This window comes from Equus caballus, chromosome 6 (genome assembly GCF_041296265.1).
Source record: "Equus caballus isolate H_3958 breed thoroughbred chromosome 6, TB-T2T, whole genome shotgun sequence".
Lineage (NCBI taxonomy): Eukaryota > Metazoa > Chordata > Mammalia > Perissodactyla > Equidae > Equus > Equus caballus.
In genome coordinates this window covers 64,232,340-64,247,689 of record NC_091689.1, presented here as the reverse complement: position 1 = coordinate 64,247,689, position 15,350 = coordinate 64,232,340, and the positions used below count along the sequence as shown (strand labels likewise).

At 40.8% G+C, this 15,350-nt stretch overlaps 1 protein-coding gene across 21 annotated transcripts in view; it reads left to right on the top strand.

Annotated features, from left to right (window-relative positions):
- LMNTD1 (lamin tail domain containing 1) overlaps window positions 1–15,350 on the top strand; it is a 369,615-nt gene that overhangs the window by 234,241 nt on the left and 120,024 nt on the right. For 20 of the 21 annotated variants that reach the window (XR_011439998.1, XM_070271086.1, XM_070271077.1 and 17 more), the window contains one exon: window positions 12,894–12,995. Coding sequence is in view for 17 of the 21 variants with exons in the window: in XM_070271086.1 (XP_070127187.1) it covers window positions 12,894–12,995 (102 nt within the window). In the remaining 4 variants the exon portion in view is untranslated. Of the gene's footprint in view, window positions 1–12,736; window positions 12,797–12,893; window positions 12,996–15,350 lie in introns of those variants that run through there. The other variant, XM_070271083.1, reaches the window with a different exon arrangement.

Genomic DNA, 15,350 nt, shown 5'->3' with positions numbered 1-15,350 from the left:
ACAAATCGATGATAACCTATTATAGGCTGTTAATCAAATAGTCCAATCTGCTATTTGTCATCACCCACAAACATTCATTGAGAGTTACTATGTACAAGCCAGTGTTCGATGGCGTGGTGCACAGACATGTACACGAAAATGTTAAACCATCTTCACCACCACCACCAAGTGTATCTTGAATGTCTACTGTGTACAAGCCAGTGTGTTAGGCAGTTGTGCACAGACACCCAAAAAATAAAAAAAACATTTGTTGAGTGCCTTTATCTGTTGAATGCCTTTATTAAGGCACTTTATGTATTTTTTGCTCATTATATCCTCTCAACATCAATATGAGGCAGGCATTATTGTCATCATTTTATTGATGAGAAAGCGATGCTTGAAGTTGTTAAATAATTTGCTCAAAATCACTTATTTTGTGCAATGGAAGAACAAGATCCTAAATCGATGTCTTTCTGAATCCAAACTCTGTAAGTTTTTTTCTGTGCTTCCAGAAGTTTTTATCTAAGTGGTAAGTCAGAACACACAGGTTAAAAAATAAAAATTAAAAAAACCCTCTACAATAATGCAAATCTGCAAATACCAAGTGAGAGATGAAGGATATGAAGAGTAAGTGTCAAAGAAACAGATGGATATGGGTACTGTTCTATCAAGGTCCAGCCAGGAAATCAGAAGCCATACCTGGCATTTTAAGGAAGAGATTGACCAAACGGGCATTGAAGGACTGAACAGGCCAAAGGGAACCCAGAAGTAACTGCAGAAACAAAGACAAAGGGTTGGAGATATCAGAATGTACAAGCTCAGAGGAAAGGCCCTGCCCAGTTGAGCCAGTCCTCTGAGGAGGGGGCGCTGACTGGCTGGTGCTGGTAATTCTGAGAGCAGTGTTAAAGCTGATCCTGGGAAGGTGAGGGGGAAAAATCTGAAAACCGCAGCCAATTGCCACTGGAACAACTGCTGCAGATGAAAAAGACGTTGTTGGGGAGATGCTTAAAGGAATAGGGAGTAGTCAGGATGCTTGGAGGAAGCAGATAAAGTCACAAGTCCCTTCTCCTCCTGCAACCTTCAAGTCCGCCTCTCACGCGCCCTATTGGCAGAGTCTGGCACGGACCCAGCAGACACAGCAGAAACGTCTGCTTCTGAAACTCTCATTGTTCCTTACTAAGCCCACCACTGACGGGAGGATAGACCACATGATGCCCCACCTCTGCACTGATTAGTTCATGAACTTGAGGAGAGACCCCATGTATGCAGAGTTCAGTCTCATTTATATCCTCTGCTCCATTTGGGCGACACTACCTGTAATCTTGGCTCATTTCACTCTTGTGGACTAAAAAAGGTAACGTTTACCTGCTTGTGCACCTGGGAGGTGGACATTTGTCAGGTTTTCCACCATGACTTAGTGACTAGTACATGAGTCCACTGACTGAACTCTTCTTAATTTTACCAGTTGCTTCTGATACATTGCCCCCTCTAATAGAATAGATTTTACTCCCACTTAGTACCTCTTTCTGAGTTTCTTCTCATTTTATAAATAGAAGCCTGCCTCTGTTTATATTTTATTTTACTACTTTATTATCTTCTGATCAGAACTAGTCATCACTTTTATTCCAAGTCATAGATAAAATTTCTGGGATCTGAGACTTGAGAGGAAAGTTTAGTTGAGCAAAAAGAATCCTCAAGTAAAATAAATCGGTGGTTCATTCTCCAGATTTCAGACCAGTGCTTATCCATGATGAGATTTTCTCTAGTGAAATATAAAGACATTGTCAAGAACTATGAGAGGTAACAAGGCATAATGGCTAAGGTTGAGGGCCGTGGAGCCACTTAGCCGGGTTTGAATTCTGGCTTTGTGATTTTTGGGATGTTACTTAACCTTTCTTGACCTCAGTTTTCTCATCTATATCGCTGTAATGAAAATAGCTGTTCCACTGGGAATTATGAAGGTTCAATTAATTATTACATGTAAGCACATAGAACAGTAAGTGCTCAATAAATGCTAATAATACTATCACTTTTTGGACAGTTTAAGGATACTAATGGCTCTTCCTTGAGAAGATCAGCCCTATATTAAGAGATGATGTCATTCTTACCTTTTTTGATCTGAAAATGTTCTTTCTTGCATGAAATGGAGTTAACAGCAGATGCGATGAAATCTGAAAGTCTTAGAATACTGTCATGAAACATTCCTAAGACGTGTAAAGAAATGAACAAAAGTCAAATAAGAATTTGATCAGGGCTTTTGAGTTTATAAAGTATTAATTTACTCATTCAACATCAATATACTGGGTGGCAGCCACATACCAGACCCTGAGACCATGCTGGAAACACCATGATGAGCAAGACAGACATAGTTCCTGTCCTCAGGGTAGTAACAGTCTAGTAGGGCTAGGCCCTTGGAATTTAACAGTTGGGTCTCTAACCCTCTCACCTCTTAGTATTTGTTGAGTGTGGAGAGTGCGAATTGTATCTTTAAAGTCTTCTGGCCTCTTCCTTCCACCTTTTTAATGACATTTTTGTCCCATCTATGCCCCAAGAGGCGACTTTACTATGCTAATATGCCTTGTGGATTTCCAAGTAGGAGAACAAAGCATACATTCGTTTTCTTCTCTTTCTACCCATTTGTTTTTCTCCCCCTGTTATTTTTTTAAAAAGTATTTTTCACACTTTTTTTTTTTTTGGTGAAGAAAGTTGGCCCTGAGCTAACATCTGTTGCCAATCATCCTCCTTTTTTTTTTCCTCCCCAAAGGCCCAGTACATAGTTGTATATCTTAGTTGTAGGTCATTCTGGTTCTTCTATGTGGGACGCCATCACAGCATGGCTTGATGAGTGGTGTGTAAGTCCATGCCCAGGATCTGAACCGGCAAACCCCAGGCCGCTGAAGCAAAGCACATGAACTTAACTACTCAACCACGGGGCCGGCCCCCTCTCCCATTATCTTTTAAGTAATGTGTGTTAGAGGTCATTTTATAATAGCTTAATATGATAAAAATGTTGAATCTCAAAGGAAAGGAATTCTGAAATGATAGGCAAAGGAATCGATGAGTTTATGAACGCCCTTTCTACTCAACACATAGCACATATTGGCTTTCTGATCTTTGTTTTAGCTTTGTTCCATTAATCTGTCATGAAGCTATAGTCACTGGAGTGAGATATTTATGTTACATGTACACCATGAACCTTTGAGATAGTATGGCAGGTGTCTTTCATACACAAGTTTATAAATCCTTACAACAGGCCCAGCAGGTAGGTACCCAGTATCCAAAAGAGGAAACAAATTGGCTTTAAATCTCCCTTCTCCTCTACCTCCTTTTTTTGTAACAACATGGAACCTTAATTAAATAAAAGATTTACAGATAGGTTAAATAAATGTCACCAACTAAAAAGCATTGGTGCTAAGACTTGAACCCAGAGCTTTCTGGCATCAAAGTCTGTCCTTTTCCACTTGCACTGTCACTTCCCAAACTTTATACAGCCAGACCTGAATTCCACAAAGTATTAATAATGTTATCCCTCCAATGGCACCCATGATCAAGTACATTTGGGAAACAGTGAACATACTTGATTCCTTTGGAGATTCACAACGTATATTTAGCAAATTAAGACTTTAAGAAGTCTTGCTGAAGAGAGAAAAAAATCCTCTTTATTTGGCTTAACCCAGCATTTGGATTTCTGTTCCCTTCCTGGTTTAAACACTTAAAACACTTGCTTTAGGATGGGGAAAATGGGGCTTTGTGATGTGTCAGTCGAAGTAGTGAGAAAACCAGGACACCTGTTGGAGGTGGATAAAAGACTTTCCCATAGAACTGGGGTTGCTGTCTGGGTCAGGATGCACTGCTGAAATCTACAAGGCAGTGTTAATGACAGTCTTAAGAACAGAAAGTGTCATGCAGGGAATGGAAAAGATCTTTTAAAAGGAAGAGAGGTCTAAGTGGAAAGGACCTCATTTAGCTGGAAGTTCTGTTTAGACACAGAATACTAAGTGGGCAGGAAGAGGCTGCAATTAAAAGAGAATTATCAGGTTATAATTTTATGTGTAGTTACACTTGGGTCCTTTCTCATTTTACAGATCAAGGCCAATAGGCAAGATTGACTCATTTTCCTAGGGTGACCAAATATCTCAGTTTGCAGGATTTTCAGTCTAAAACTGAAGAGTCCTGGGTAAACCTGGACGGTTGGTCACCCTACACTTACTAAAAAATGATTATTTGCAAAGTTTGTTACCAATACTCAGGTACCACATCCATGTGATCGTTTGAAAATGTGTTCACATTTTAAAAGTTCATTCACTTCATCAAAGGAGTTTATTACACAGATAACTGATAAGGCAGTTTTGATGTAGAGAGAAGAATTTTGTGAGTTAGATGTTAATGGGAGAGTTTGGGATCTATTAGGGACACATCAAATTTTTATTCTTAGCAAGCCAGAGCAGAGGGAAGTGTCATTAATCTGTCGTTCGCCGCCCCCTTAGTAATGTGTGGGCGTGGCCTAAGAAGACCTGCGCTAATTCCAGGGCTCACAGGATGGATCCACCGGGAGGCAGAAAGTACCAAGTTTCAGGGTTGTAGCAGCCTCCATCAAGCGTCAACGACAGAAGCCCAAGACGCAAGTGCAGAGAGATTGACAGCCTGCATCCAGCTGGCCTGTGTAAGAGTAGTAGGGACAAGGGCCCTGAACTGGAATGCAGGGCAAAGCTTTATTCAGTTCTTGGCTAGAGGAACCAGCAAGAGCAAAGGAGGGCCAGTTCTCAAAGGCAAGGCAAGTACAGGAGGCCCGTGGGAACATCGCGGAGGAGTGAAAGGCAATGTGTGGGCCAGCACACAAGGCCTGACATCCTGATGTAGGACAGGCAGCAAGGTGTTTACTAACATAATACAAACCAGTGGACTCCCTCTAGGATACTTAATATTAAACATTTCCTCACTGTGAAGAAATCAAGGGCCCCAGGCTCTTTAAACACTTCCTGTCTGAGAAGGGTACAATTGAACATATAGATGGAAAGATCATCAGATCCAACCAGGGGAAGACAGGGAAACAGGAAATGCATCCATACTAATTGCTGGGTACAGTGACTGCTCATTCTATTCCTGAGGGCTTGCGAGTTCTGGCAATCTATACACAGAGAAACCAACTTTGAAGTGACAGTAGTCTTCTACCCACTCAATTTTGTGAAGAATGTATATGGCGCACCCATAAATACTGTGTTTGCACACATCATCCTCTTGAGCTTCCCACCTAAGAAAATGGAGACCAGATGCTTTGTGTGGGTAGGATTCCGCATGTCACAAGGGCGTGAAGATCATGAGATTGGGCATAGAGCCCCAAGTGATCTTATGTAAGGGCAAATGTTAAGTAGTTGGCTTAGTCCTAAAGAAAGAGGAAATGGAGGGACTTGGCAAAGCTGTCATCCTTATTCTTTATCATGTAGACCTCTCTGACAAAGGAGATAGCAGTCTGTTTATTTTCCAGTTAACAAATGGAAGAGTTGCTTTCTGAAATTTCAGTGTTGGAGTTCACGGTCCTGTATATCTTCTGAACTCACATAAAAATGTCTGATTTGAAGGAGGTTGGTGTTGAATTATGATGCTGAGAACCGTGCCGCCACACTCTGAAATCTTGCGAAAGGAAAGCCCTTGTAAAAATCCTGTTAAAATACTACTTTTTCTTTTCACAAGGGCATCTTATAGAACATTTCAAATGATTAGAGGGGAAATAAAGAGATTAATCACTTTATAAGCACCAATTAATGTGGCTTTTTATGCTATTGGTGTCTTACTGGACAATCAATTTTTTAAAAGAAATAAAAGTTTCTAGGACTTACATTGCTTTGCCTCAGCTAATGACTGTTTATTGTTCCCTGGCTTAACTACTAGCTGATTTATATCCTTAAAACAAAGTCCTTACAATTATTTCCTTTATTTGAAAGCCCAGTTTCAGATGTAACACTCTGCAGTCAATTCCTTTGAAAGGGAAGATCTAGAAACAAAGAAGAGATATAATTTTCCAAAAACGACCCTGCAGATTAAATTCTAAGTGTCATTTCTTTGCGTAGCCACTTCCTCCAGATCACCTTCTTACACCTCCAAGTTCATGCTGTAATTCAAATGTTCTCCATTAAGGTCACTTTTTGCTTCTCCTTTAAATGTGGATAATCCTAGGGTTTTGCAGTCTTTTTTGCTCTCTTCATATACTTTCTCTGGACCATTTCCTCAACAGCCATTACTTCAACTGACATCTCTAAACTGATGACATCAAATTTATAGCTCTCCCCTACACTCTCTCAAAAGCTCTCAACTGTCTTCTTAACACCTTCCCTGGGAAATTTCATGGGCATCTCAAACTCGACATGCCCAAAATGGAACTGGTCATTATCTGCTTCTCCTTTATTCTCTATTTCGAGAAATGGCAGCACCACCTATCAGTTGGCCAGACCAGAGATTTGTGAATTGTCTTTGGCTTTCCTCTTCCTGCAAAATGACCCTCCATGCCAAGTGTTTCTCAGAAAGTCAGAAAGAGGTTTCTTTCCCGTGAACGCTGGAAGTAAGGCTCTTTGCTTCAAACAAATATGCCATTTGAGATGTGGTGGATGTGTTGAGAATTTTCGGCCTTATCCCAAGAGCAATCAGAAGCCTTTTGAGGGCCTTAAAAGGCTAAACAATACCTGAGGTGGCCTTTTAAAGACAAAGACAGCGCAAAGAATGGAATTGAGTGAGGCAGGAATAGATGGGGGGAGCAGTCAGAGGCCAAGGTAACAGTTATGGCCAGAGGATGATATTGGCCTCAACAAACGTGATGACAGTGAAGGCGAGAGAAGCGTTAGGAGAAAAAGTGGACAGAACTTGTAGATTGTTTAGAGGGGTGTTCATGAAAGAGAGAGAGGAATCTAGAATGATTCCAAGGTTTCTTCAAGGAGCAGCAGAGGGCATGGTGATGTAGTTGCCCAAAATAGATAACACAAGAGGAAGAGCAGGTTTCGTGGGAGTGGGAGTGAGAGCTACCTCAGATTTCTCACCCATGACTCTCCAACACCTGCCTGGGAAATTCTAACTGCTACCACTATTCCCAGACAGTTCACTGTTGCCATGGGAGATCATACGGAACTGGCTACACTATGCATACATATTATCCTACTTTAGCTGGGGCTCCAGGCTCTTTGAAATATGTTTACCAATTTCAAATTACATCCTTTTTTATTCTTCATACAGAGTTTTGAAAACATTTTCACTCTTTCCATACTTCTAGTCCTATCTCTCTTCCTCAGTTTTAGCGCACTACCTCACCTCTTAATTTACTTAAAATATAAAGAGGCCAAATGATGCGATTCTCCTCAAATTTTCTTACCTCCACTTCAAAATTTCTCTCAATCTTCAGTTGTATGCTTTTCGCTCTTCTCAATGGGAAAAGTGTCCCTGTTCCCTTCCCCAGCTCTCTTCTCCACCTGTGTTCTTGATACCACTCCATTCCACTTTTTCTGGAATGACATTGTTTCATAGACTATCCCCAATCTCATATTTAGTATTGAAAAAAAGCAGGTTTTTTTGAGTTCGGTATTTATACACTCAATTTAGAAAATTTGCAAGATACAGAAAGGAACAAACTTGAAAACAAAAATCACCTATAATCTCATGTTAGAGAAAACCACTTCTATTTCTAATTTTTAAAAATTTCTCTATCCACTGGTTCCCTTCCCTCAGCCTAAAAACGTGTTTAAGTCTTCTCTATTCTAAAGAAGATTCCCCTCAGTCTGGCTTCCTTTTCTAAGTACTATGAGGTCTCTTTCATGGCCACCTACTCTTCCAGCACTATCTGCAGAGCATTAAGATGCCTCTGAAGTGGAAAAAAAAAATACCCCAGGCTTGGCAAAACATTGCCCAAGACAATGAGCAAGACATAGGTAGAATTCCTCTAATCATCTAACCCCATGCCTCTGTCTCTTGGATGTGCCTCTATCTCCTGGGTGTGCTTCTATCTCCTGGGTGTGCCACTATTGCCTCACTGCCCCAGCTCGTTCCACTTGGATCTTAGATTTGCCTCATATCTGATTGTGTATTACCCTGACCAACCTGCCATGTCCTCACTCCTTTTCTGCCTGAGCCCATCCATTCTCATGGCTTCAGTTATCGTTTCTACATGGATGACTACAGGTTGATATCACTAACCAAGACCTCTCACTGAAAGCCAGAATAACATTTCTAGCTGCCATCTGGCCACCTCAACATGGATGCCACACCAAGAAACTCAACACATCCAAAACTAACTTTATTATATTTTCTGCCAAACCTATTTCTCCTCTTGTATTTCCCATTTCACTTTGTTGCCCCAGATCAGATCGTTACAGTAGAAGCTCTGTTAGTCAACCCCCAGTTTGTCAAAGCACCTCATTAACAACCCTCTCCAGTCGTCTTTCACACTCATCACTGGAGCCTAGTAGACTGTTGGTACAGTGAACTTTCCTGGTCCCACCAGTTTAGTTGAATGCCTGCCAACAAACAGTTGTATTTTGTTTGCAAGCCAGTCAATGCAGTTGTACTTTTTATTATGTTACAAAATTTAATTAAATACTATACACAATAATGAAATACAAGTATGAAAGAGAGCTGGCTGTTCCTATGAAAACTAAGTTGAATACTTTGGAAAGAGTTGATGAGAGTGAGTGACTGAAAATGTTACAATCCAAATAAGTATGAGAAAGGTGAACTAAAAATGATTGGGAAAAACTTGTAAAAATTTCTTTAATATTCTGCACTCTGATTGCCTTTTGCTGCAATTTAAAGAAACAGAAACAGAAACACGGTGTGGCTCATGCAAGAAAAATGATACAAAACTCCAATTAGTAGACCTATATACAAAGGAAAGGCCTTGGCGCTCTGTTATACAATTGCTGGATGAATGTACCCATACATGTCTTAAGTTAAAATATAATATCTAAGGTAACTGTATCTGCCTTTTTTATTCTCTGCTTTAATAACTTACACAAATGACTGACAAAATTCAGTGCCTGACATTGAATGAGAGACCTTCTAACTCATCTCCCATTATCTTCCAAACAATAACAGTACCTTTTCTCTCACCTCCTAGTCTTCAGGCGTCATTTCTCCATTCAGTTAACAAATACTTTTTAGGAGCTTACTAATTACCAGATTTACCTTCTTAAAACTCAGATCTAAGCCTCTGCCTCCTCTGCTCACAATAACTCAACGGCTTTCCATTATCTACAGAATGAAGCCAAAAGTGCTTAGCAGAATGTTAAAGGCCTGCCATGCTCTGACTCCCAGCCACCTTTTCAGCTTCAGCTTCCTAACACAGCTCTCCATATCCTCGAAAGATCAGTCACCCACACCCTGGTTGTTGCCCAAACACAGGACACTTTTCAGCATTCATTCAGAGAGGGCCTGAGGCGAACTCTAAATTCATCTCTCTCATAATTTTACTCATTATTGAAAATAGTAGTTTATGGTGGGAAGTGTGTTGTTCACAGAAATTATATACTACAGAAAACGCTAAAAGCATCTGAATAAGTTTTACTGAATAAATTTCAAGTTGTAAAGTCAAGAGTATTGCATAACACATAGTCTGAGGGTGGAGGTGGGGAGTGTTAACTTGTCTTTAATGATCGGAAGTTTAGATTTCTCGACACTCAAGACAATTTAGTAAAGGTTTAAAAGTCTGCATAGACATGATAACTTGATGGCCCTTATCCAGTTGTCCGACCAGGAAAAGTACCTAGTTCCTGGGTGACAAATGTCAGTGGACTGTTGTATCATTACTATTCTCAGTTGTCTCTGCCTCTCATTCACTTTCTTTCCCTGGGAGGTCTTACTCCTGTGGACTGTCTTAGCCGCCACTACTGCAGAGAAATCTCAATGTCCATCTCAGCCAGAGCACCTCCGTCAGTTCCACTCTTCTCTGTTCAATTGCTTTTGCGTATTTTCACTTGGCAAAGCACCATCCAACATACCAGAGTTTAAAATGGAACTTCTCCAGCAAACACCTTCCTCTGCTTTCCGTCTGTGCCACCACTATCTCCAAGGTTTTGGAGTTATCCGCAGCTCTCGGGGGTCTGCTTTGCTCTTTGTTCTCCCCAGGCTACAACTAGTTGCCAATTATTTCCTCCTATAAAGACTGATGGTCTAACAGCTTTGGAAACTATAAGAGTACTTGCCCTTCACCATCAAACCTCTTGCAATATTTGTCTACATTCACTGTATTCACATTATTGCCTCCTGTTCGCTTCTCAACCCAGTGTAATATGGCTTCTGTCCCTAAACTGTTACTGAAGCTGTTCTCATCAAGGTCATGAATTACTGCCTTGGTGCTAAATTTAATAGACATGTCTCAGTTATCAACCTAACTTCTTATAGACTTTGATATCTAGACAACTCCTACTTGAAATGAATTCTTCCCTCAGCCGCTGTCACAGCTTTCTGTCTCTCAGGCTGCTTTATTATAATATTCTTTTTTTTTTTTTTCTGCTTTATCTCCCCAAACTCCCCTGTACATAGTTGTATATCTTAGTTGTGGGTCCTTCTAGTTGTGTTATGTGGGACTCCACCTCAACGTGACCTGTCGAGCAGTGCTATGTCCGCACCCAGGATTCGAACCCTGGGCCGCTGCAGCGGAGCACGCGAACTTAACCACTCGGCCACAGGGCCGGCCCCTATACTATTCTTTTTAAGCTCCTTTCTTCTGCCCTTTTAAAAACTGTGTCTGTTCGTCAGAGTCCCGAGTCTTCCAGTCTCCTCCCTCTACACATTCCTCTAAGCAATCTCATCAATTTCCACGGCTTTAATTACCACCTCTGCCCATGATCACTAGCTCTGTGTCTCCAGCCCAGTTATTCACCTGAGCTCTGAAGATGCGCATATGTAACTACCTCTGGACGTGTCCTCTTGGATATTGCACAGACGCATCGACTTCAATCTGCCTGAAACTGATTTTACAAAAATGCGAAAATACTCCTCCTACTTGCTTAGCGAATGGTACCATTGACTATCCAGTTGCTCACGGCTAAAATTACAGCTATCAGTCTCGACTTCTCCTTTTTCATCCTTATTCTCCAATCAATATCAAAGCTCTGTCAGCTCTACTTTTGAAATTTTTCTAAAATCCATGCACTTTCTCCATCCCTTCTGCACTATATGGTTCAACTCACGATAATATCTCCTATCGATTTCTGCAACAGTCTTCTAAGTGGGCCTCCTGCCTCCATGCCATCCCTTCTCTGATCAGTTTTTCAGGCTACAGCAAAATTCCTTTTTCTAAACATACGGATTTAATCACATCACCTCCCAACGTTCCTGCCAATGTCTCTACACTGCCCTCAGCATTAATTCTAATCTCCTTCACACGGTTTAAGGGCCCTTTGTGATCAACCCCACTTGCCCCTGAGCCCCGTCTTTGCCACCCTCTCACATTCTCTGGTGCTTCTTTAAGTTCCCAGACTGCACCAATTCTCTGCCTGTGGACTCTGGCCATCCTTGGAAATCTTCTCCCCTCTAATCAGGCTCTCCTCTCCGCTTATGACCTCTGCACACCCTTCCCCCTTGCAATGTATTCATCCAGCATACTTTTTGAACACTTACCATGCACCAGGCATTATTCCAGGTGCTAAGATCACAGTAGGGAGCAAAGTGGGCATGTTGTCCTGAACCCATGAGGCTCAGAGTCTACTGGACAGACAGACAAGCAAACTTAGGCCATTGAAGACCTTTGCGATGAAAGGGGACACTGGGAGCTCCAAGATCCCAGAGGAGGGCATCACTCAGGCTGGGAGCAGGAGGCTCCCTAAGGGCCATGTTATTTAGAGTGTTAGAACTGAGACGAAGCAGTAGAAAGGTAAGAAGCCAGGCAGTTTAAGAAAGACCTCAGAATCTTATCTTCTCTCTTTCTTATCTCTTCTGCTTTTTCTTTTACCTTCTCATTCTTCTTAATTCTTGTCCTTCTCTTTATCTCACTACCTCTGTTCTTTAAATAAGCCCTTTGATTGGTTCTTACTGTACCCCTACAAGTTAACTATTCTCTTCCTTCACTGTGGCATCCATTTTCATACAGGCCCTCTCAGCTCTTCAGCAAACCCGCCAGCTCCCTTTCCTCAAGTCTCTCCTCAAGGTGAAAATGAAGAAATCTCATCGTCCATCTCTTGGACAAAGCTATCAACTAACTCGTAGCTGACTAAGGTCGTGCCCAAATGTTCCTTTTTTATCCTTCTCCTGTACACATTTCCGATTGTCCATTTTTCTGTTCTTATTTTCCAATGGCCCATAATGGCAAATTGTCTATGAGAAACAGACAACCTGTGATCTCCCCTCATTGTCCAAAATAGTACTTCACCGATCAGCTTTAAGAAGTCTTTCCTCATAGCTTTGAGATTCCTGTCAGACCGCAGGCTTTCCAGAAGAGTATGGTGGTAAGATTTCTAGACTTTCTGCAGCTTTATTCTAGGCCATGGCAATGCCTCTTACATACAGTAAAAATTAATAATCCGCTAACCCTACTCCGCAAATCTCTCAACTTTCTACTTTCAGAGGGCCACAACATGTTAAAAAAATTTAGCTCACTTGGGGCTTGGTATTTTACATAGACCTCCCATTCAAGAAGTTGTCGCAATGTTACAAGGTTTCTACCAGATGAGAAATCTCCTAGGATAAATTTGCAATCACCCCCCCATCTCCTATCTTCCCCGGGGTAAAAGAGAGGGTGGCCTTACCCATGATTGGTCAGTGGCTGCAGGTGACTGCCTTGCATCAGGAAGGTCATTCTTTTCCTCACTCACTACAGCCTGAAGATTTGGCAGCAGCGCTGGTGCTTACACATAAAAGGAAGCTAATTTCTTCATTTCATTCTTTTGTTGGAACATTTTCCTACCTACTTACAAATAATCTTCCCTTTCCTTTAACAGCTCCTCTCTGAAGAGACCAACAATAGCACATTCATCAGAAGAGCTGAGGTGGAGCCGCGGAGGAGACAACGGAAGGCTGGGCCCCGGGGGGCCAGGCTAGAGGTCAGTGTCCAGGCTCTGGGTGATTGGCTTCCTAGTATTTCGAAAGGGAGCTCTTAACAGAGGCAGATGGAGACTTTCATTTAATTCCTTGTATGTGAAAAATATATATTTATATATACATATGTAATTGGTTTCCCCATAAAGGCAGTCATGTTTCTAGAACAATGGCTTCATTCAGGGCTTCCGAGAGTCATTAATGCCAGTTCTTTGGGGGACTTTATGAGCAATCATTTTCTTGCTCTGAAGCAAAAGAATAATCAGAACACAAGGCTGACTTTTTCAATTTTGTTTTGGGGAAGAAAAAAAAAAGATGGCACCTGAGTGCTTTAATCCTGGGCACCTTTGTGATGACACTGGACACGGGCACTGTGTTTTCACAGAGAACTTAACTGGTGGATAAAGACAATCATAGAAAGGGCAGTTAAACCAGGAGGTAGATGCTTGTACATACCATCTGGCAACTCTTGATAATAATACAAAATAGCTGGAAATGTTTTAAAAGGCTCACTCATCCTCAAAAAGATTCTATGCTTATTGTTCTTTAACATTCCCAGGATACATTTGGAAATTTAAGAGCGGAGCTGCCATATATGGGATCTGATCAGAGGGTGAGTGGGAGTGAGTAAGGCCAAAATCAGGCTGGTGCTCTGACCACAAAGCCGTATACCCTGGCTCCCTCTAATTCTCTGTTTAAGAGATTGAATACTAGAAAATTTACAAATAATCTAAGTATTCAATAATAAGGCACTGGTTAAGTAATACACATAGAATCATTGAGTGAAACCATTAAAATGGCAGTATATATGTATATAACTAAAGGAAAACAAAGGTTACAAAAATAGAATATAATACATAACATCATTTTTGTGAAAGAAATATATGTAAATACACAAAAATACAAATATATACCATATATGTATATGTATATACACACACATTCTATCTGTCTGTCTATCTATCTATTCAGGGAAAAAAATTGGAAGAATAAACACCAAAATGCTGACTTCGGTTATCTCTGCCTGATTAAGTTTTGGAGTGACTTGACTCTTCTTTTCCTCCTCACAAAAGTGTACTGACTTCATTGTGTGTGTAATGGTTATTTTTTTGTATAATAACAAAATGTTAAAACCCTAAATAGTGGATTGAGGCTTAAAAAATAACAACTAATAATAGTTATTTAAAAATATCTGTGAACTAGAAAGTTGAAATAGCATTTAAAACCATCTGGGCAGGTTAAAAAGAAAGCCTAAACAGTCTGAGGACAAAACATTATTCACTGTTTGGTTTGGCCAGTTTTCCAACTGTATTAACTATGACTTTATGACAACATCTTCACGAGCCAAAAATAGGTGTTAAAGTGAATCATCAATTTAGTAAGTAATTATAAAGTAATCCCACCTCTGATATTGATTGCGTTTAACAATCTCATTCGGAAGAGTAATACTATATTCCCTTTACTCTTTGTGATTTGTTACTGCAATGCTCAAAGAGATACTGTATGTAAAGGAATTATGCCTTTGGGACTCTGCATTAGTTTTATTAGGGAAAGGTGTGTTTAGATACGGCTTTCATTCCCTGACTTCTCCCTTTGGAAGAATTACATTCTGGTTAATCCTTGAGACAAGAGGTTGAGGCTAATATTTATCAACACTTATTAGCGTATCTATCAGGCGTTGTACTGGTACGTTTAACATTCACACCAATCCTGTAAGACAGGTATTTACCATTGAAGAGACTGAGGCTCAGAGAAATTTCCTAACTTCTCTGTGGTCACATAGCCAGTAAAGTGGTGGTACCAAGCTTCATACGCAAGTCTTTCTGACCCCAAAGACTCTACTCTCTCCAATGAAGCCACAGTTGTAACATTCTATGGTGGTAGACTGTATTGTGTTTTGAAATTATTCAATCTCCCCTTTTCTATAAGAAGATTATACATCCTGTCCCATTGCCTTTGGGTGTAGCCATGTGACCTGCTTTGGACATTGCAGTGTAAGCAGATGTGATGAACACTACATCCTTTAGGAGGCATTATGGGTTTTTGTCAGTTGACTTACTCTTTCCGCTCTGCCATATGAATGTCTCAAATAGGGAAGCTCCTTCAACATGGGTCCCAGAATGTGAAGACATGTGGAGCAGAGTGGAGTAGAGTCTCACCAGCTGCCACCCCAAAGCTGCCAACATGTGAACAAGTGTGCATTCATTTTCTATTGCTGCATAACAAATTAACACAGATTTAGCAGTTTAAAACCACAAATTTATTATCTCACAGTTTCTGTAGGTCAGATGTCTGGGCATGGCACTATGAGATACCTGCTTAGGGTCTCACTGGGCTGAAACCAAGGTGCCAGCTGCTTT